Consider the following 23,290-nt stretch of genomic DNA (forward strand, 5'->3'; position numbering starts at 1 on the left):
GATGCCAACTGTGAATCCCCTGTGGCTTTTATAAATAACATTTAAAAGGTATTACTTTTTGTAATGGTTTATTAAGTGATATTTTGACGAAAAATTCTTTCTCCACCACGTCACATCACGTCATGTCACATGAAGGAAAACGGGTAAATGCCAGTTACCACATGACTCTGACAGCGCTTTTAGTCAGCTTTACAGAACTGAAAGTAGACTTTTATGAAGTGGTTTCCACACTACTGAAGATTCACTTCCCAAATAAAGTCAGATAAATTCTGAGCTGCGAATGTATCACTCCCATTTTGGTAGAACGGGTCCTGGAGCGAGGCTTGGAAATCATCTTGACTTCTAAAACTTCTGGATCTCATGGCATATTTTACAGCCATGTTTGGTGCTGCAATTCTTTTGGGATTCATCAACCTTTTAATGGCAAAAGAAGATACGTGTGATCTCTATGCCACTCCTGGGCAGAGTCTGACTCTGCCGCTTGCATATGAACGACTGACAAACTCTCATATCCTGAGATGGGTTCATAACAATACAGTCATTTTCTACAGGCAAGGGAAAGTGTCAACTGGAAAACCAGAGGACATTACTTCAAATGGATCACTCGTGCTTAAGAAAATTCTGTTTTCAAGTCAAGGGATTTACAAAGGACATGTACTGCATCCCAATAATGCATCTGCTAAAACATGGACTGGGCGCCTCTGCGTGCTGGACAAAGTATCAAAACCTCAGCTCAGTTATTCTTGTGACTTCAGCTCTATGGCTGTTAATCTTAATTGCCATGTTACTAAACCTGAGGGTTTGGTGTTTTCATGGACGCTTGATAAGGAGACATTAAAAAGTGAAACAAAACAAACACTGAGCATATCTTTTATCGATCTGAAAGCTGAGAGAAGTTTCACGTGTGATGTGGCAAACAAAATCAGCAAGGCGAGTAGCGACAAGGTTCGGCCGACTTGTCCACCTTTACTTTCTTTTAAACGTCAAACTGTAATGGCAGTGCTAGCAGGAGGAGGAGGTCTGATTCTTTTTCTGCTCTTCGTTATCGTTGGATTGTGCTGTTTACTCAGACGCAACAAAAGCCAAACGAGTCCCAGGGATAAAGGCGAACTGAGGATGCTTTCTCTACAGAAGCAGGAGACTCACTCTGTAAGCCCAGAACACAAGAATAACCACCCAACAGAGGTTGTCACTCCACCGCTGATACCTCAGCCTTCACCAAGAACATATTACCAGAATGTTCCTCAGCTTGAAGTTCAGACTGAAAACAGCCCTTCACTCATGTATGACGTTCCTGACAGACCACAGCCTTCACCTGTACCGAAACCAAGGACCAGGAACCTCCAACAAGTAAACACCTGACATCACAATGAGTTTTTGGAGTGGTGACCAAAAATAGTGTTTGTGGAAAATGTCCTTATTATCTTTGCCCACCCTCGTTCTTACTATTTGGTTTTGCAGGTCTTTAAGCTAAAACTTAAAATAACAAAATATTTATTTCCTTTTCAATTCAATGTTATGTGATTAAATCAACGTGTCATTACTGACAGTCTTAGCTGTTATATCACGAATGATCTAATTCCAGAGGTAATTCAGTCTGACGATGTAAGCAACTAGTCATAATTGATATCATAGAAATGATGCATAATGCTTGTAATATTCTGTAATTCTCCTGCTGTTAGGCACTCTCACGAAAAGGTACTTCAAGCTTACTAAATCATTTTAGAATTTTTTTTTTTAGATTTATCAAACAGAAGTGAACTGTTGGGACTTACACGGTATTTATGTATGTATTTTTCTTTAGCAACGCAGGAATAGCAACTGTTCTATTAATAGATCTAGGACAAAAGTGGTTTATATCAGCATTAGGCTACACAGACAGTAACTACTAGCATAAATTCATCCACTGGTTTTATCTTTGAAATGAGGAGAACATTGCCAAAAGCTGTGGCATGAGATTTATTATTATTAGGCTTTCAACAAGAGGAATGACCTCTTCTGTCAAAGAAATGACCAGTCACCATTTGACCTACTTCTGAAATCGTTTAAAAAAATAAAAAGGATACCCCACTTGCACAACACTATTACATGAAAGCAGATGGATTTTCTGTTACATGTAAACATAATGTGCGCTTACAAACTGTATGTGTTGTTTGAAATAAATAAAGTTGTCAAAATGATCTTTGCATGGAAAACTACACTAAACAGCTTATCTGTGTCAAACACAGCCCTTTGTCCCAGCTTCTTACATGTCAGCATTCTTGCACTTATTAAAATTTGCTTGCTTGCAAGAAGTTATTAAAGGGAGAAAAAAATCAATAGAGAAATGGATTAGCTAAGGCAAATATCTATTATCTCCAACGGGTAAATGGTAATCCACACATGAAAGTGTTTGCTGTCTCGCCTAATGCTGTGTGACAGCCACATAATGGAATCCCCCTGAGCGTCACTGCCTAAAACTTACAAACCAATGTCATCTTTTGTCAGGTCCCGCTCCACTCCTGCTTTCTATACATGGCAAAAAAATTTCAGTCCAGCTGAATTTGCTCGTAAAGCTGGTATCTGCTCCTAGAACAATGCCCCTTTTTTCTCCATTTCCCAAGAAACACTGAGTCTTGGCTGGCAACTCGCCACATTCAGTCACCAGCTTAAACCGTGCACAACATACATAGATGGAGATGAACATCTCATACAGTGGGGCAAAAAAGTATTTAGTCAGCCACCGATTGTGCAAGTTCCCCCACCTAAAATGATGACAGAGGTCAGTAATTTGCACCAGAGGTACACTTCAACTGTGAGAGACAGAATGTGAAAAAAAAATCCATGAATCCACATGGTAGGATTTGTAAAGAATTTATTCGTAAATCAGGGTGGAAAATAAGTATTTGGTCAATAACAAAAATACAACTCAATACTTTGTAACATAACCTTTGTTGGCAATAACAGAGGTCAAACATTTACTATAGGTCTTTACCAGGTTTGCACACACAGTAGCTGGTATTTTGGCCCATTCCTCCATGCAGATCTTCTCGAGAGCAGTGATGTTTTGGGGCTGTCGCCGAGCAACACGGACTTTCAACTCCCGCCACAGATTTTCTATGGGGTTGAGGTCTGGAGACTGGCTAGGCCACTCCAGGACTTTCAAATGCTTCTTACGGAGCCACTCCTTTGTTGCCCGGGCGGTGTGTTTTGGATCATTGTCATGTTGGAAGACCCAGCCTCGTTTCATCTTCAAAGTTCTCACTGATGGAAGGAGGTTTTGGCTCAAAATCTCACGATACATGGCCCCATTCATTCTGTCCTTAACACGGATCAGTCGTCCTGTCCCCTTGGCAGAAAAACAGCCCCATAGCATGATGTTTCCACCCCCATGCTTCACAGTAGGTATGGTGTTCTTGGGATGCAACTCAGTATTCTTCTTCCTCCAAACACGACGAGTTGAGTTTATACCAAAAAGTTCTACTTTGGTTTCATCTGACCACATGACATTCTCCCAACCCTCTGCTGTATCATCCATGTGCTCTCTGGCAAACTTCAGACGGGCCTGGACATGCACTGGCTTCAGCAGCGGAACACGTCTGGCACTGCGGGATTTGATTCCCTGCCGTTGTAGTGTGTTACTGATGGTGACCTTTGTTACTTTGGTCCCAGCTCTCTGCAGGTCATTCACCAGGTCCCCCCGTGTGGTTCTGGGATCTTTGCTCACCGTTCTCATGATCATTTTGACCCCACGGGATGAGATCTTGCGTGGAGCCCCAGATCGAGGGAGATTATCAGTGGTCTTGTATGTCTTCCATTTTCTGATGATTGCTCCCACAGTTGATTTTTTCACACCAAGCTGCTTGCCTATTGTAGATTCACTCTTCCCAGTCTGGTGCAGGTCTACAATACTTTTCCTGGTGTCCTTCGAAAGCTCTTTGGTCTTGGCCATGGCGGAGTTTGGAGTCTGACTGTTTGAGGCTGTGGACAGGTGTCTTTTATACAGATGATGAGTTCAAACAGGTGCCGTTCATACAGGTAACGAGTGGGGGACAGAAAAGCTTCTCACAGAAGACGTTACAGGTCTGTGAGAGCCAGAGATTTTCCTTGTTTGAGGTGACCAAATACTTATTTTCCACCCTAATTTACGAATAAATTCTTTACAAATCCTACCATGTGAATTCATGGATTTTTTTTTCACATTCTGTCTCTCACAGTTGAAGTGTACCTCTGGTGCAAATTACTGACCTCTGTCATCATTTTAAGTGGGGGAACTTGCACAATCGGTGGCTGACTAAATACTTTTTCGCCCCACTGTATGTCTATTCCAGGTCTACCCTAGAAGTGGAAGGGAAATACGTCTACTGTAAATTATGCTTAATCAGTGGTTCTTGGAGTCTAGAGGATACACTGTTTTGATCTTGGTGTGTGTGTGTCCAGGAAAAGGGTCAATTACCCTTGGAAAGTATCGTGTCAAATCATTTCTCTTGTTATCGGGGGCTGCCAAGTCTAAGGAAATCAGAACATCAAAAGTCAGCCAGTGCAATGGCGTTTTTCATCAGATTTTTCTGAAAACACAAACATTAGCCTTCTGTTACCATTTTCTCTCACTTTGACCTCCGTCCATTACTGACACGTAAAGTATACAACACATCGAGCGAGCTGAAATCACAGTCTTTCAAATCAAGCTCCAATTTATTGAAAAGGAAACATGGCCAATTACTCTTAGAAAAAAAACCCTCAAAGTTGCTCACTGCCTTTAAAAATCATTCATCGTGTAAAGTAAGTAGAAACTGTAGTTCGTGGTCTTGCTGTATACATAAGAGAAAAGTGCTGTTAAATTCTTTATTCGAATGTCTCATTAAAAATCAGATTTACAGAATCTGTCAGCGCACCAGTCCTATTGATGTTATTCTTCTCCATCTGTGCACCTCACACTTTCGCTCCCCCACGCAGCACATGCAGTCTGCTGGCTGTCTCTGCACAGTCTGTGGGTGAGTGCAACACAATCTTACAAACTTGCTGAGAGATCTGGCAGAACTGATTTTATTTTTCTATGAAAGTAGAATACTTTCCAGACTTCAGCAAGCTCAAATACACTGCATGTCAAAGAACTACTCAGTGTGCACTGTGTTTCTAACCAGCTCTGACATTTCTCGCTAAAAGATTATGTCTTTAAAGGGAAATTAACCTTTTCATCTGAATATGATGTTGGCTGCATTAAGCAATAATCCTTCACTGGTTTGCACCAGGTGGTGTGTGGCTCCTTGCAACATTCTTGTAAAAACTAGTTAGAAAAACGTGTCTTAATCATTTTGGTTACCTGAAAACTAAAGAATGTTTTAAGAAGAAAGACTTCTGCAAGTTTCAGGAGGCTGTCTAATCAAAGGCAATTCACAAATCACTGTAGCATGACAAAATTCCAAAAACAACTTGTCATTGGACGCAAAATAGTTCACAGACACGCATAAAGGTCTAGTTTTTTTTTCTTTTTGGTGAATTTGGGCTATAGGTTAGATAAAACAAAATAAAACACTGGCACTAGCACTGCATAGCATCCCCTTGTCTTTTAACAACAGTCCTTAACACCTGAGTTTGGAGTTCAGGTGTTTGATTTCGTTGGAGAGGAATGTTGTCCCATTCTTGTCTGCAGTGTTGGTCAAGTTACTTGAAAAAAGTAATCAGTAACTAATTACTGATTACTTCCCCCCAAAAGTAATCCTGTTACTTTACTGATTACTTATTTTCAAAAGTAATTAATTACTTAGTTACTTTTTAAAAACACGATTTACAACCTGAATAGGTGATAAAGCGATAGATCTTTCAGCCCAATTCTACTTTTTCTGCATAATCCATCATACAAAATGTAATCAAATGGAAAAGTCTCTTTTTAAAACTTGTTTTATCAGTTTTAATCTTTTAACTTTATGCATCAAGCAAAAATTAAATTATATGCAACATTCTCTGACTGGAAGAAATTTGTTTAACATTTAAACCTATTTTCTGCACATTCCAGCACATAAAATAAAAACATTTTTGTGTTTACACTCACTCTTTCAAATAAATGCAAGTGAAACACAGCAGAAAATAAATAAAATCAAAGACTCAGCGGTCCTGTTGCTCTATTTTCACCTGTATAGCAGGCGGAGGTTTGCCCTGGTGCAGGTGTGCCGCAGCGGTCAGTTGAAGAATCCGCGAGTTTGTCTGTGAATTTCCCATTACGTGGTAGCGCACTCTGCAGTCTGCGTACTCGGTGCTTGCTCGGAAGTTAAGGGTTTTTTCGCTGCAAAAAGAAGTTTTCTTCCCACGCAGTGAACAGCAGACGCTAATCAGTACTTCCACGCTTTAACGCTGCACGCTCATACTCTCTGCCGCACTCGATATATTATCCGTTGTTGATCTGCACACAGCTGTTGCCACGAACGTCGCACTCGCTTACGTCATTGTCATGAAAAAAAAATCACGGTTTTAGTAACGCAGTAATGCATCGTGCTTACAGGAAAGTAACAGTAATCTAATTACCTTTTTTGCAATAGTAATCCCTTACTTTACTCGTTGCTTTAAAAAAGTAATCGGATTACGTGTTACTGCCCATCTCTGCTTGTCTGATATAGGATTCTCACTGTTTTGGGTCTTCTTTGTTGTAATTTTCACTTCATGCAGCCGTGCTGTTGTAATAGTTGCAGTATGGTGTTTAGCATTGTCTTGCTGAAATAAGCAAGGTCATCACCGAAAAAGATCTGGATGAGAACATTTTGGTCTAAAATTTGCACAAACCTTTCAGCGTTGATAATTTCATAGTCACTAATGCACCACCATACTGTACAATCAGAGATGCAGGCTTTTGAGATGAGCGCTGACAACATGGCAAATGGTCCTTGTCCTTTTTAATGATTTCTGGAAGATTTCCTGAGCCTGAGGATCATTATTCTAAAACTGTCACACAATTTTTGTAGACTGGTGAATCATGTTTACTTCTGAGAAACTCTGCCTCTCTAAGATGTTCTTGTTATTCCCGGTCATGTTACTGACCTGTTGCCAGTTAATCTAATTAGTTGCAGAATGTTCCTCCAGCTGTTTCCTTTTAGTACCACTTATTTTTTGTTACCCCATCTGAATTTTTTGAGACATGTTGCTGCATTCCAACTTTTTTGGGTACAGGGTTGTACTTGTAACATATTAGTCATTGTGCAATATCTATAATCGTTATACCTTCACAGGTTAGTGTTTCTGTCACAAATAGGAGTCCCAGACCTCTTGCGCCTTAACAAGAAACTAAGGTTAATACGTAGGTAACGTTTGATTGTTATCAGACTTTCCCAACAGATGTCTACTGAGTCATTACTAGATAAGTCAAAAATATTAATTTGCTGTGGTTAGGAATGCATGTATAAATTACTTGATACCGTAAGAGTCCAGGAAATGAGGAACAGAGGTCACACAGGAGGAAGGAAAGAAGAACAGAATCAATGTTACAACCACATCAGCAGTGAGCAGAAAACAAAATATTCCCTTAATTTTATTCTAATGCCTCAGCAGCTGTTCTGAGCCAGAGAAGCTGGCGTGTGAAAAGAGAAAAAGCTGGGAAAACAACAGCCCTTTGTCAGACACAGACCTAGAAAGGATCTCTACAAGCATTAGTACTCAGGAAGGAATGTGAAAGAAAACATGTTCATTGCATCCTGTCCGCAGGAAAAAGTTTACAAGTAGTTCAGTAAAGCAAAGAAATTTCAGAATTTAAAAAATGATTAAGAATTCTATATTTAATATTTCCAAGTACAAATATTGTTTTCTTTTCATCTGCCTCATATCTGAATGCATATCAACATGTGAATCTTCACAGGTGAAAAGCTTAGGACATAATATTTTTATTTTGGAGGGGAGTGCGTGCAAAGCTAGCTAAATCAATCAATCAGTCACTGAATACTCTGAAGCTACATGTGCAAATGAATTAATACCCTGAGGCTACAGTATGTGTGAAAGGAACTAGTCTGTTAAATTACATTTGTTTTGATACCTACCTAAACCCTGGTTGTGCTTTTTACAATTGTTCCTCATTATGAGTAACAATTTTAAATGCTTTACAGTACAAAACCCTGTTTTGGCTTCTCTGATCATGTTTATTTTAGTCCAAGAATCATGCACTGACTGGAAATTGTCTTTAATCATTAAGTGAGTGTTGTTTTGTACAAATTTAAAATGGGTTTAAATGAACAGTGATCCACGAATCAAACAGTAAATACAAATGGCAGTTGAAAAAGAACTTTAAATGCTGACTTCAGACCTTGTTTTAAAATGACAACCTTTATTTTTTTGACTTTTACTTTATGAGTTTTCTCTATTTGGCATCTTTATTGCTTACTTTACTTTCAGTTCGACTGCGATTGGATCATGCGAGAGATGTCATCCGTGGTTAAAAGATGCCTTACAGGATGGTTAATCTCATCTCTTTGTTGTCCCTCACCAGGTGTATCTCAGAGCTCGTCTTCATCTAGGGCACTACTACAAACTCCAGGTGACGTTCCCATACAGGGGATGATTCTAAACAAACATTCCAGGATAATCAGTCCTAGACAAAAGAATAAGGGGGGTAAGCTGGAGTCTGCAAATGCTGTAAAGTAGACCTATCATTTCCACTACAACTAGAACTCTATAATAAAAATATTTCTATCAGCGAAAATTACCCTTCCATGGTCTTGCACCTGATGTAAATCAGATGGAGGAAAAATTCCGCTTTCTGCTCTAATAAGCATCTTGTGCACACAGATTCAGCGTTCATGCAAAGATCAAACATTTCTCTAACATTCTTGGAGATACAGTGTTATGTATTTGCCAACATGAAATTACAAGAATAAGGACATCAACACATGTACTTATGATGTACATTTTGTACAGTAAGACGTTCTGCTTTGACATGCAGGGCATGAACATCTAAGATGAGTCTGCCAAATAGCTATACCTACTGAGGAACACCCAGAAGAGAGGATTTTGGGTAGTTTGTAGCCCTTGTCTTGGTCTATGAGCCTAGCTCCTCTCAAGAAAAGGATCCCTTTAGCCTTATTGTCAGTGTTCTTTCATGCGGGAATAATAGCATGTCAGTGATGGCCCGTGCAACAATAGTTCAAGATGAGAAAGGTGTAAGGGTCCAAAAGAGAACTAACAACACAAGGTTTTGCTTTGGCTGTGGCGCGACTATCTAACAAAGCATCAGCAAAACACCCCAATGGCCTCGCTGTGTGGCCTCAGTTTCTTCAAACACTTTCGAAAGGCGGCATTACTGGAAAATTTTCTTGAAAAGTATTTTATCACCACAACAGATAAGCGCTTTAAAAAAAGGTACGTTTTGCAGCGTGTGTGTGGGTTATTAATTGCTGCTATGGAAACCATCTGGTTGAGAGAAATGTACAGAAAAATAAACACAAGAGCAGGATCAAATATATATCTACAACACATCTGTCATTCAGTCATCTCTACATGTGATTGTCTTTAAGAAAAACAGCAATAATAAGCCCTATTTTTGTGTCCTTTTTATCTATCGGGGAGGTCACAGAGGACAAAGAAGCAGATAATATCTAGGTTTATGATCTACTGTACTGTGATAAATGCTTTTTATGAGGAAAGAACTGCAAATTAGTATGTAAAATCTTACAATGAAGCATGACTGTCTAATTAGAAGACATCTAATTATGTGTCTAACAAGTCTTTTTGGCCTTCTTCTCAGTCAAGCCTTGTCCTTATGGCAGCTGACAGACAGTCTGATCAAAGTGGCCTCTGATGCTGCACTCTGTGCCAGCAAAATGTGTCACAAGCAGCTGGGTGGGGTATGCCGTTGAGCTACAATAGCCAACCATATGGAGTGTTAAAACTGAATAAATCCTGCTGCTACCAAGACATGTGAAACACTGTTAATTCTTTCTTATACTGCATGACACGTTATAGCTCACTCAACACTGCCCATGTGCATAATGCCAACATGAGGTTCTTTTAAAATGAATACAATAAAGCTTTGGAATTGTAGGTAGGTAACAATCATTAATTTTAGAGTGGTAGCAGTAAGGTTCACCTGAAGCATCAGAGAGAAATGACTGGTGGGTAGTTTGCTTGGTTCAGAAGGGCCATAAATTTCATGTACTCCACCTTTACAAAACATACCAAAACCTAGTCTTTTCGTTAGCTGAAAATTTTTAAGGTAAAAAATATGGCAAATATCTCAATAAAAGCAGTTTTAACAAAAGCTGAATGAGAGCTGATCCATGTTTGCTGTGTCATTTTACATCCATGCATCAATACTGAGATATTCAAAGTCCTTTTTGTACCCCCTTTTCCTATGAAGACAATTGCTGTTCTCCTCTTTGCATCACTGTAGATATATCATCCATCCATGCATCCATCCATCCACCAAAACTGCAAATAAAAAAAATTCTTTCTCTCACAGCTACTAAATTTGAAATTTGCTTCTCATCTTCCTTCTCTCGCATTCCCTTCTGCTCTCACTCTTTCCTCTCTGCCTCTCATATTATTTCCATCCACTGCTGGTTTCAACCCTCAAATCACCCCTGCTGCCTCCGCACTCAACCAAATCTTTAACGAGCAGTGTGAACAACTTTGCGTTGTTGTGTGCAAACAATTGCATCTGCGCTGTAATTTTGTTTCAGTGAGTAAATGAAAGTAATGACGAATGTGTTTCTTAATAAACACGTAAGCTTTTCCCAAACAGTACATGAAAAGTGCAAACTGTGTCTCAGTGAGCTATTTACTGTCTTACAAAAGACTCATTTAATGAACAGGTTTAGCATTTAGTTCAGAATTTTAATGTTCTTGCAGTTTTGAAAAAAAAAAAAGCCAAAAAAAAGCCATCTGTTACACATCTCACACCCAAAACAGGAGTTTAATTACTTGAAAAACACATCCCTACTTAAAATTATGGGTTTTGGTGCCGTGGGTTTTGTTTTTTTAAGCCAACCGATTTGTTCACAAAAAAAAGAAAGAAAGAAAGAAACTTGGATCTGTTTAAGTGATGCTTTCCCCTGTTTTTCAGACAATAAAATAGCTGCTGATTTGCAGCCTTTTGGATTGTAAGTACAAGCAGTGACACTGAGTGCACTCCCCAGAAGGATCTTTTCCATGGCTAATATATATTGCCAAGCAATCATTTACAGTCATACAATTCACGCTCGTAATTTGGGATTTTAGAGTCCCAAAACAGGCAATTTGTCTGCATGTTTTGGACTGTGAAAGTAAAGCAGAAATTCCAGAGGAAACCCTAACAGACAAAATACTTATAATGCACCGTTCTTCAAAACCCAGTTTAATAGAGACAATTTTGGAGGCCAGCTTTCCCATTAAACAATCATTTTTCCTGCTTCCCAAAGCAAAGTGTCATGAGCACTGTGTATACTACTGCAGACATACTTTAAAATAATATCAATGGGCTACAACTGAAGGTACTTATTTATTATTGTAAAAAATAAAGATTTTCACATGGCAAAATGAGGCTGGAGAGCTTAAAAGCTTGTCATTGGCTATTATGCCGGTGTACTGAAGTGGTTTTCTGTGTTTGAGCAGCTCGAGAGAGAGAGAGCATCGAGTAAAACTGGAATAAGTGCCCCTCTTACTAAGCTAATAGATTAGATGTGTGTGTGTGTGTGTGTGTGTGTCCGAGAAAGAGACTGTGGTCGTATTTAAATGTGTGTGAAGCACATGCACATTATCAAACACAAAGACTTCCCCAGACACGTACAGTCTGTGGTCTGTAGTCCAGACAGAACAACATGTTCAGAACAAGACAGCATCACTTGGAGTGACTCTCAATTAGAGCAGGTACACAAAAGGGATGGAGATGTTTTGGGGGGAGGGACATGGCTGAGGTTTTGAGGGCCTTTTAAAGGATGAATAGTGCAGTGATAGTGGTGCTTTTTTTGTGGGTTAAACATGGTCACACTCTTTTCCAAAGACAGAATGAATAATAATTACAACAGAAGTGATTTCTTTATTTACATTTCTTTTATTCTTTTCCCCCTCATTTCCTCCTGTCCACAGATTGTATCTTACTTAGTTTATGGGTTAGTTTATGTCTCTCAGGTACAAGAAAGTAGAACATATTACTTAGTTGAGCACAAAAAAAAGAAGTTCTGGTTCCAAATTCAGAATGAACTGATTTGAGTTTACTTGTCAGATGCAAGGTTATGGATCAATCCACCAACAGCGATAGATCCGTTCCAAATGGTCTTACCTACCACTGTTAGAGCAGAGTGATACACTCTTTGCTTTCCCTTTATAGTAGCAAGGAGCTACAGTTCAGTGCATGTTTGCTGAAGGCAACAGTGCCATCATTAGCTCATACTATGCCTTGACACAGTATCGATTTTTCTAAGAATATCCTAATAAAAAAAAAAACGAATCAAACATGCTGCTGACGATATAACCAAGAAATGTTTTAGGTATGAAACTTACTGTGCACAAGTCTTGAGTCGCCCCTCGTGTTTTTAATATTCTTTCCTTCTAAGGAGCCTGACTTTCCTCTAAAAGTTTTGTAAAACTTATTTTTAAAGTTTGAACAGTATTTTTCAAATGCTTTCAAATGCTGTCCTTGACTTATATACTGTAATTCCATGCATGTTTGCATGTAAATCTGTCATGAATCGCTGTGCGGCAGGCAGGAGAAGGACCCAGGATGCAGACTCACAGACACGGGGATAAACTTAAAGAACACAGCTTTAATGCTGGCACGGCAGAATACAGGAAATACAGAACTAACTGGGAAAAAGTAAACTAACATTCGCAGGAAGGCACAGGAAGATCCACACAACATGAGGGACGACGTCACGCTGAACAGAGGGAGACGCAGACAGAAATACACAGAGGGTTAACGAGGAAAGTGGGAACACACGGGGAACACAGGTGACACTGATAATCATAACGAGACAGGGCGGGGTGAACTGAACATGACATGTACGGGCGTGAGAGTCACAAAGTAAACAGGAAGTGCACAGAGGTTCAGACAGGAGGAGAGAGAGCACGGGGAAAACACAGACATAATGGGCAGGGGAAACATGGAATAAAACATAAGGAGAGACGAGGGCTCACAGATACACAGAGGGGCACACAGGGGGTAAAAGCCATGAAGGGAAAACACTTAGGGAACAACACAACAGGGCAACTCAGAAAACATGGCCTAAGCAAGGAACAAAATACAAACATACAAGAAAACTAAGAACACTGGGCCAACATGGCCCAGGACCATGACAAAATCACCTTTTCCCCATTTTTCTTTCTGTCTTTTTTTTGTTAACAAAAACAGGTGATTACTCTGTAACAAAAAGTTACTTTAACTGAGTAAAGTAGCTTACTCTGCTACTGATTTGTGAAGAAAGCGCTGGTCCTCTATAGAATACAGAGGAAAACAGCTGGAATTGGAAAAATGCCCCTCATCTATTCTGATCTACCTGGAAAGTAATTCCCCCATGACCTCCAAAATCGTTTTTCATTACCTTTGCAAACATTTCCATTGAAGACACATAAATTTCACCCTTCTCCCCTTCATATAGCATTAAACCCATAAGATGCTGAAGTCACAATAATCTGAAAGCATTTCAGCTGCTTGAACTGTGCGCTCTCTGTGTCATCACATGACACGGTATATGTGGGTTGTACTGTATATGCAGTTCTCACTGACTTTTGTGAAATGCATAAACAAAGGAGACATTCTGTTTAGAGGTCTGATATTCCCTGGTGACATGAGCCACAACAGTGTGTAAAAAGTCTCCGGATTAATTGGAGTGTAAAGCTGTTAAAAATAATTGGCTTCCCCCCCTCCCACCTCTTATCGTGAGTAGTTTCAATCACAAAAGACTGCCCACAGCTCACAGCTATAGTCGTGTCTGGCCTTTGCCTCAAGTCATTGTAAGTATGCTGACATGGGGCAACATTTTCCAGGCTTCTTAACAGCCCAAGTTTTACAATGGGAAAGTATTTTCTATAATAAAAACACTACCACTGGCCATAATGTGCGCATTTATTAAATGACTTTCAGCAGGTTTTTATAATTCCTTCACTGTGAGAACTTTGAGCTTCAAATGAGGGGTAAAAAAACAAACAACAACAATATGAGCTACAAAATAAAAGCTGTCAAAGAAAGCCTTGCTGTATTGTATGCCACGAAGATCCCTAAGCCGAAGTGGAAATCCTTCAGGGAGTGTGTTCTGTTCACTGCTAGCCCTAATGTGTGAGTCACGCTGGGGTCTCACATTCATGGATCAAACAATGCAAGTCCATTTTTCACCACACCACATGTGCACATAGGCTATTGGCACATACTTGCAGGACCCCAGGGCCCCAACGCTAAGCAACCACCCCCTCCATACCCCCCTCCCCTCGCTTGCACTATGCCTGTTTCTGACAACATACCACCCAGCATACCAGTGAATAGGTGGTCAATGCTGGACGAAGGATGCAATCCCCCACACATCGCATGCAGCTGTTACAAAGTGGACACTTTAGACATGTAACACAATACCTAAAAATGACCTCATTCAGCTTTAACCTGTTAAAGTCAAAGCTGGCACAATTTCTTTAAAAAAGAGCTGACAGAGAGCCTGACAGTAGTGTCTATAATGCCCAGACGGCAACGTGCCAACAGCTTCTACCCCTCAACAACCAATGGCCCAGTTGGCAGTGTAGAGTACTTCAAAATTGTGCATGGGTTTGTTAGATTTTGACACAGACATGGTGCATCAAAAGATGAAACTGATACTGTTCAAGGCCAACTGTTCCACTGCAGGATGTGTGTGAGGAGTGGAAAAGGGGTTTATGTGTGAGGTTTACGGGATTTGAGCTTGCTTAAACAACCTCGTACTCCTCCTGCAAAAGCTTTTACTGGAAACAACTGCTGGGCTTGAAGATTGGATGTTTGTGCTCACGACTCTTTATCCAGTATATGTGCATACTTGCATTTGCCCAGATATTTAAAACAAAATAAATAAATGCTGGAGTACATGAACATTTGAAACCTCGCACAACAAAGACTTTGCATAATCAAAAACAAGACTTCACAAATATGTGACTTATATTTTTTCTTTGTATTATTGTAGGGTCTTTACCTTACAGTGCAAGGCACCTTGAGAAAACTCCTGTTGTGATGTTGTTGTGTAAGTAAACTGAAATTGAACGTATACGATACACTGAACTGTGCACTGTATGTCTAGAATACACTGTTCTTGCTTCTTTACTTACAGTTAATCTTTCACATGTTAGCCATAATGAGGTAAGCCAGTGGCTTTTCTAATGCTTTAGCACCATCTACTGGCCGGCAGTAAAGGTGCAGTATAGGCTTTGCACCAACCCAGTCCATCTCAGGTGAAAGTCTTAATACCACAGTTTAAACCTACAATAAATATGAAAAGCCGCAATAATATTTAACATCAAAGCACTTGATTAAAAGATTTCTCTGCCCATTTTCAATCATTTAATATTTGTCATATATTTATATTCAAGCCTCATTTATGTTCTTCATGAAGATCCCCCTTTTACTGATAAGGAAACCCGTGTTCGCCTTATTGAAGAAGACCACTGAAGCAAAGCTGTAAATAATAAAATCACTGATGTCGTTAGTAATACTTGTCTTTTCCTACAATGATGAGTCTTAACGGATGAAACCTGAACTCCAAGGCATTTTAATCAAAAGTTTAGCAAAACATTTTGTATACATAAAGAAACAATAACAACAACAACAACAACAATAATAGGAAAGGGGTTTCGCATTGTTTTTACTGTTTTTGTCCAGCACTTTCTCGTAGGCTACATTAATAAACTGACGACAAGCAGAAATGTTCCAGTTGTGCAATGTAGTTGGGCCTATTTTATGCTCAGTAACTTAAACCCACTTTGCATAAAAAAGCAAAAAAAAAAAGCAATCGAATATGACAGTAATCGATTATTCATAGTCCTCGTAATTATGGACATAATGATTCATGTATGTAGTTCTATGTTGCGGACGGTAGGGGTCACTGTTCTCTCAGTTTGGGAAATGTTTGTTTCTCAGGCCAGAAAATGATCCCTTCTTAGATTTCAGTGCAGATTCTCATAGCTGAAACGTAATTTTAAGTGGCAAAAATGCAGTAGCTCTTCCACTGCTAAATTTAAAGTTTTTTCTTTGCCTCAGTAGTAAACTTGTAAACTAACTTTTTTAATGTTTCACACACTCATCAACCACTTGGTTAAGTTGGTAAGTTACATCTTCCTAGTACTGGGTTGTAACTTCTTTGGCTTTCATGATAGCATCACAAAGTTGGTAACACATCCATAATGCACATTTTGAGTTCCACCGCATCCCAGAGGTGCTCTATTGGATTGAGTTCAGGTGACTGTAGAGACCATTTGAGCACAATTCAGTTCAATTCAGTTTTATTTATACAACAGTTGCTTCAATACACTTTGCATTGCAAAGTAGACCCTACAATAAAACATTGAGAGATAAACCCAACAATCATATGACCCCCTATGAGCAAGCACTTTGGCAACAGTGGGAAGGAAAAACTCCCTTTTAACAGGAAGAAACCTCCAGCAGAACCAGGCTCAGGGAGGGGCGGCGATCTGCCACGACTGGTTGGGGTGAGAGGAGGAAGACAGGATAAAGACATGCTGTGGAAGAGAGACAGAGATTAATAACAAGTATGAATCAGTGCAGAAAAGGTCTTTTAACACATATTGAGTGAGAAAGGTGACTGAAGAAGAAACACTCAATGCATCATGGGATCCCCCAGCAGCCTACACTTATTGGAGCATAACTAAGGCCCTAATTATATGCTTTAGCAAAAAGGAAAATTTTAAGCCTAATCTTAAAAGTAAAAATAATCTCTGTCTCCTGAATCCAAACTGGAAGCTGGTTCAGTGTACAGTGAACTCATGTTCAAGAAACCAGTTTGAGATTTTTTCTCCTTTGTAACATAATGCCATCAGAAGATGGGTGAAATGTTGTGGTCATAAAGCGGTGGATGTGATCAACAGCAGCAGCACTCAAGTACACTGTGACATTTAAACAACCATGCTGCAGCAGAAACCAACACTCATGAGACCAGGCATTGATTTTCTATTAAACTGTTCAATTTTGGTGAACCCGTTTGAATTGCAGCATCAGTTTCCTGTTCTTAGCTGGCAGGACTGTCACTCCTTATAATAATAACAAGTATTATAAGGACCATATAAGTTATATTATGATTTATTCAACAATGGGGTTATTGTACCAATAACTATTTCATCTTTAATGTTTACTTAATCAGTATGAGAGTAATGCAAAAGTACTCACTTTTATGAGCAAAATGTACTATGAGACATACAGTACACATAAAACAAACATTTGACATTAAGTTTTTATTACAGATTTATTCTTATTTTTCATAGTTACTTCTGCCCCTTAGAGCAGGTTGCAGCTGTAGATTGTACCAGAATGTCTGTGCCGTTACCTCAAAGCAGACTGTGCGCCGTGGTCAACATCAATCATTAGCACTTTTATGAGGATTCTCTGCACAGGTTTGTGTTTTTCAGCTCCATCATTAGCAATATCTGGTTTATGAAAACATTAAGGCAAGAGGAGTTTTTTCCCAACGTCCACAGCCTGGGAAGTCTGAAAGGACCTCATCACAGCTTGATTTCACTGGAAAACTGCTCTTGAAGGGAGTTGTTGTTGTGCTTCAGGACTATTCCAAATCCTTAGATTAGATTTTAGGAACCAAAGCAGGCTTTTGGCAAGTAATCAAAGCAGCTCTTGAGGCACTACAGTATCTGTTTTCATTTAATGTACAAAGCTATCTTGGTGCAATGAGCCCTAGAAAAGTGGCTTATATATAAGCACTCCACTTTTTCCTGAAGTACCTGCACCTTTATTACCAAGGGAATTTGGTGACATAATTCCCTGAAAAGGAACTTTTCCACTTCTTTCTGGGGTTTACATGAAACTTACCTCATTCCTGGATTTTGACACAACTTTGATGATTCGCTCTGTAGTTGACAGCTTAAGGTGTTTCTAGATCTCAAGAATACATATATATATTAGTGAGGACTGGTTTTAAAAGGTATTTGCTCTGTTTATATGTCTCTTAAGTGGAACTGAACTCTTGAAAGTCATGTTGTGGAAAAGCAGTCTGCATCACTAAGTGAATCCACATGGAGCCACAATGTGGTGAGCAAAGCACCCAGCCAGAGCTGACCTGCTGCCCTTCTTTAGAATCCAGCTGACTCTGTGGCCGACAGAAACTGCTGTAGTGATAAGAAGGACCCGTGCTTTAAGTGACTTCATACAGCCATGTAATATTTCATTTAATATATTTACTTTGCTGCATACAGAATGTATATGGAGTTTGACCTTAGATTTTGAGTTTAAATCTATGTGCACATGATTATATTAGAAAACAGGGCAATGACTTGATCTGTTTGAAGGATTATTTATATAAATTATGTTGCATATTGTTTTAGTTCACTAAAATAAAAATTAAAAGTAGACTTTGCAAAAATGAAGACCAATTGAAATGATTTTGTCAACTTAGTTTGGTTAAAAATTGTTTTGCAACTTGCATGATTAGAAATTCATGGATAAAAAGTCCCAAAGAAATAGATAAACAAAACACAAAACTAGTATTTAGTATTTTAGTTTTAACTAGTAATAGTGTTAGAGTATAGATATTTATAGATTGTGATTTGGGATTTTATACTTTTTAAAATCAATATTTTTAAACTGCATTGAGCCTTGATGTGAGAGACCCAGATCCGACCCTCCTAGCAGTTTAACGTCACGTGTCTTAACGTAAAGGGAGTTGGTATCCAACTTTTCTAAAAACAGCAAGAAAATAGCAAAGTATAAAAACTGAAAATTGCAAATATAAAGAACCACACCATCACTTTGTTCATCAACGAGTCTGTTGGAAAGCAAGTTTTATTCTTACTTATTCTTTAACATTAGTGTAGTAGCAAGACATACAAGTAATAGTACAATTAGTATAGCACCAAAATCATTTGTTTCTTTTATACAGGCTGCGTACATACTGTAGGTACATAGGATTCTTTTAAACATCTTTGGATAAAGCATGGCAAACAAGCACACCGTTTCTCTACTCAGTACCAATGCCCATTCAATATTTTAGCACACAGTTTGCAATTCAAGTATGAATATTACAAATACACATATATCATAAGTTACAAATCTTAATGGTTATTACAAAAAAACAAAAACAGGATTACATTTCTACAAAACTGACAGCACACAGTGCATCAAGTATTCTTTAAATTTCTGATACAGACCTCATAGCACAATTGACCATCATAAAATGAACGACAGCCAAAGGTTTTCTAGCTGCTCACTGACTTTTATTATTTTCAGCCATTCTTTAAATCAAAAGAAGCGGCATTGTCTGAGAGGGAAAAAAAAACAGTCTGCATCTACTGCCTAACTTTGGTTAAAGCTTAACATTAGCGAATCCGCGTGTTCAGTTGGTTGATAGTGGTATTTGCGGTCATGGCAAAAGCTGGATATGATGCGTTACAGTAAGTATTGCTCAATGGGAGAGTCCTTCGCACAGTCGCTGGTCTGTTTTATCGGGCAATCTTGCATCTAAAACATTAGCTCTGTTCATAAAAGGACCACAACAGGCTATAAGGAGATCCTAGGGAGTCTGCTAGAAAGAGTTGAATCTCTGCCCTATCGAGTGTTATTCCCAAAGCCAGTTTTCCTTCTCAACATTAGAGGTAATTCCAGTTCAAAAGCACCTTTTAAAAGATCCTCATTCAAGATTAGTGGTTATATGCTACAAATAGTAGGATAATACCTATTTTAGCAGACAACGGACAAAACATATCAGACAATGGCTTCTCTGTTGGTAGTAGTCATTGTACCGTCATACAGAACATATCTACAAGTCAATGCAGAATAAATATGTTCAAACATAAATATATTACAACACATATCTCAACCGAGTATGGATGTCTATGAGAGGTAGGGTTTTGCAGGCACCTACAGTAGGCCCAACGGAGGGTGTGAGGTGAGACGCGCACGCATACACACACCTGATACTGTGTCAAGGTGTAACAGATGAGAACTCGTGTGACAAAGAGAAACACCAATAACAATCTAACTATGAAACACACATGCACGCACACGCACAAAACAGACAAAATTGTACTTCAACACCAGGAAATATGGAAATAGTTCAGCTATTTCCTCACAGCACTAGTGTTTACTCTGACAGTCGTGCCTCAGTGTCAGTCGGTGGACTGTCTATGTGGGTTTCAGTAGTTTTGTTAAAAATACCTGACAACAGATGACAGCAGACAGACTCACAAAGTACACGACAACTAAAACAAAACGTTATCTGTAGTTATTCTAAAGGCTCCTGATGTTCTCCTAACGTTTGACCTCTGACATGAGACAGGTGTGGAAGGACATCAGTACTTAGTTGCATGCTGATACGTTTCAGAGTCTTGAGCCGCAAAAACAAAAAAAGCATAAGAATTTCTCATTCCACCGACCGTAAATGTTTGTACGTCTCAAACTATGTCATTACTCATGCAAGTGGCCCCTTTCACATTTTTCAGGTTAAAAAATAATGGTTATTTGATTTATACGTTATTCTCATTATTGTGTTGCAAGTGAAAACGCAAATGGGAAAAGGGGTCACCTCCTGAGTAAATCCCAGGATGAGACATACGTTTAAACAGGAACCTGAACTACTTTTGTTCCATTTCTTTTCCATATGGGAATCATTCCTGCTCATCTGTTGCTGAGAACAAGATTTGTAATGCCCTCATATATATACCAAAGCAGCTAGTTCCTGTAGCCATCATTTTTCTTAATCTGTCACAATGTAGAAAAATAACACAACTATCCCTTATATACTCTTCCATAGTCTGCGTATAGACCTTTTTTTTGAACCACAGTAGGATTGCAAGGACAGCATGTCTCCTTTTATACTATCTTGCTGACCACCATATCAGTTGGATCAGAGCCCAAGTGTTTTGTGTCTTTCTAAGTTTGGAAAAGTTCCTTATCAGCCGGGAGGATATTTCTTTTCCTCCTGTCTTTGTATTTGTTTTCCCAGTGTTTTCAGTCCTGTATCCTGTGTTATGATACAAAAAAATCAATTTGCGTCATGCAAAATAATTTAGTCTCCAAAGCACATGAGTGCATGACAACGTCTGCACAACTGCTGACTCCTCTTAAGTGTTAGTAGTTTGGGTGAAGTACCTGATGGTGGCTCTGTAGCACTGCACTATATATAGCGTCCTGTCTGTTCAAGCTGCTGTTTGGGGATTGAGGATATTACTGTGGGATAATAATTGTTAAATGGTCCCCCTCTGACACTCACGGATGACTGCAGGATCAAATCTCTCTTATTGCCAGTATCTTATTCCAGACAGATTTAGGTGGTTTGGTCTCTGCACAGCTCTCAGTGGACTTGAAGAAGTAGGCCGTTGTGAGCCTGGGGAATGCACTTCCCACAGAAACCACCACAGCGGCCGTAGATTCTTGTCCCATCCTACAGACAGAGACAAATGAGAGAGGAAAAGTGGGCAAAGGGCAGAGAATGAAATCTTCATAAATGTCATGAAGGGATTCCTGCTCAGTGAATCACATTGATGACATTTCAGCACTACAGGCTCACACCACAACTGGAGTGATCCAGCATGAGGCTCAGTCCACCCCAGCAAAATGAAAACAGTGATCCATTACTTGAAATCTGCCCGGCATGACCCACACTAAAGGCAAGCATTATAGGAGTTCACTTGGAACGTTTTGTTTTTACCTCCGATCTGTGGACTTTGACTGAAACATAGTTGCCCTGAGATGTCCACTTGGTGGCCTGAGCCACTTTGAAGCCAGTGCCAATTAGATTGATGCTGAACTGGCCCTGAAAACACAAAAGAGACGGATTTATTTCATAGAAGTTCTCTAACAGGTAAGGTAAAAGAATATAAAACACACAACCAAAAAAAGCAAAACTGTCTTTCTTTTTTTTTTCACAAACCTGTGGACATTTGGCTGCACTATAACAATCCCCCGCTGTAGCAAAGGGCACTGGCTGACCAAGAGGTGTCTGGGAAAACCGGAGGTCTGTGACTGGTAAACAGATACCAAAGACACTGATTTAAAGTCACAGTGACCACAAGCAGAAAAAATTGACTGAAACCACATGGCTGTAGAGTATCAACAACTAAGATTTTACTTTCTGGAAGAAGATATTTTTCAACATCTTTTCTCCTATAGTGAATTTGCTTAAATCTAAAGCAAAATTAGCAAAATCCTACTTTTTAAAACATATTTACCTATAGGAAATCTTTATGTTACACTTTCTAATTGTTTACTGAAATTCAAATACTGTTTGACTGCATGCAAGTAACATTTGCAATATTGCAAAAGGCACACCACATTAGCACCTCTTCATATTCTGCCCCTCATCTTTAACTCATTATTTCTCCTCGGCTCTCTTTAAGCCACCTGAAAACTAAATGAGTGTTGCGCAGACTGGGTGTGGGAACATGTGCTGTAAGGACCCAGATCAGATGAAGGAGACGGGAGGATGATAGCGTAGGTACTAATCCAGCATGCAAACTCATGCAGACACATCTTGTGTTTACCTATTTTTATGGCCATAACGCCTTTCCTTAGATATTCCTAAAGCTACTTAAAAGCGGAACATCTAATCCTACCCATTACCTTTATTCTCACCATAACCTAATTTTAAACTTAACCTGGTAGCTAAGGTTTAGCGATGAAAAAGCCTCTCAAACTTGCACAGTCCTGCAATTTGGTTCCAACAAATCTGCCTGAAGCCACAAGTATAATTGTGTCTCAGCTTTTGGGCCCTGAGAATATAATAAACACACACTAACACACACCCACACACATCAAAGACAAAAGAATAACAAAAAAAACAGCACAGTAATCTACATTGTTTTATGTAATCAAAAGCATACTTGGACAAAATAGGGCAGGTGGAGCTGAGTGGAATAATGAGCAGAGGAATATGGCCTGAAGATGTGCATGTGTGCACATTGTAATTGTATGATTGCTTGCATGCAAGCGTGAGGACATGTTTTATTTCTGATGCAAAAGGATGGATGAGTGCTGACGGGCACGGTTTCAAGTCCTCTCCAGGGACACGAACACACAGCGCTGAAATCTCATTATTTTGATTTGGGAGGAGAGAGCGTGGAGTAAGGCTTACTTTCATTTGGACTGGGCTCTGGATGTGGCATTAGCGCTTTGGAGCGAGGCGTGTGAGGGTTAAAAAAACACCCATGTGTGGTCTCGATACAGTGCACGGCG

The 23,290-nt window shown here is 39.3% G+C and overlaps 2 protein-coding genes across 2 annotated transcripts in view; one reads left to right on the forward strand and one right to left on the reverse strand.

The window, feature by feature from the left end:
- Positions 1 to 309: 309 nt before the first annotated feature.
- LOC101481879 (uncharacterized) lies at positions 310 to 2,180 on the forward strand. Its single transcript, XM_004563777.3, has one exon. The coding sequence runs from the start codon at positions 361 to 363 to the stop codon at positions 1,360 to 1,362; it is 1,002 nt and encodes a 333-aa protein (XP_004563834.2). The 5' UTR covers positions 310 to 360; the 3' UTR covers positions 1,363 to 2,180.
- A 16,706-nt stretch (positions 2,181 to 18,886) lies between these two features.
- LOC101482360 (A disintegrin and metalloproteinase with thrombospondin motifs 20) overlaps positions 18,887 to 23,290 on the reverse strand; it is a 78,287-nt gene continuing 73,883 nt past the window's right edge. The window contains exons 37-39 of the mRNA XM_004563778.5: positions 21,990 to 22,081; positions 21,768 to 21,872; positions 18,887 to 21,500 (exon numbers count right to left, since the gene is read on the reverse strand). Of these exons, the coding sequence (XP_004563835.2) occupies positions 21,411 to 21,500; positions 21,768 to 21,872; positions 21,990 to 22,081 (287 nt within the window). The 3' untranslated portion in view covers positions 18,887 to 21,410. The remainder of the gene's footprint in view (positions 21,501 to 21,767; positions 21,873 to 21,989; positions 22,082 to 23,290) is intronic.

This window comes from Maylandia zebra, linkage group LG7, assembly GCF_041146795.1.
Source record: "Maylandia zebra isolate NMK-2024a linkage group LG7, Mzebra_GT3a, whole genome shotgun sequence".
NCBI classification, from domain to species: Eukaryota; Metazoa; Chordata; class Actinopteri; order Cichliformes; family Cichlidae; genus Maylandia; species Maylandia zebra.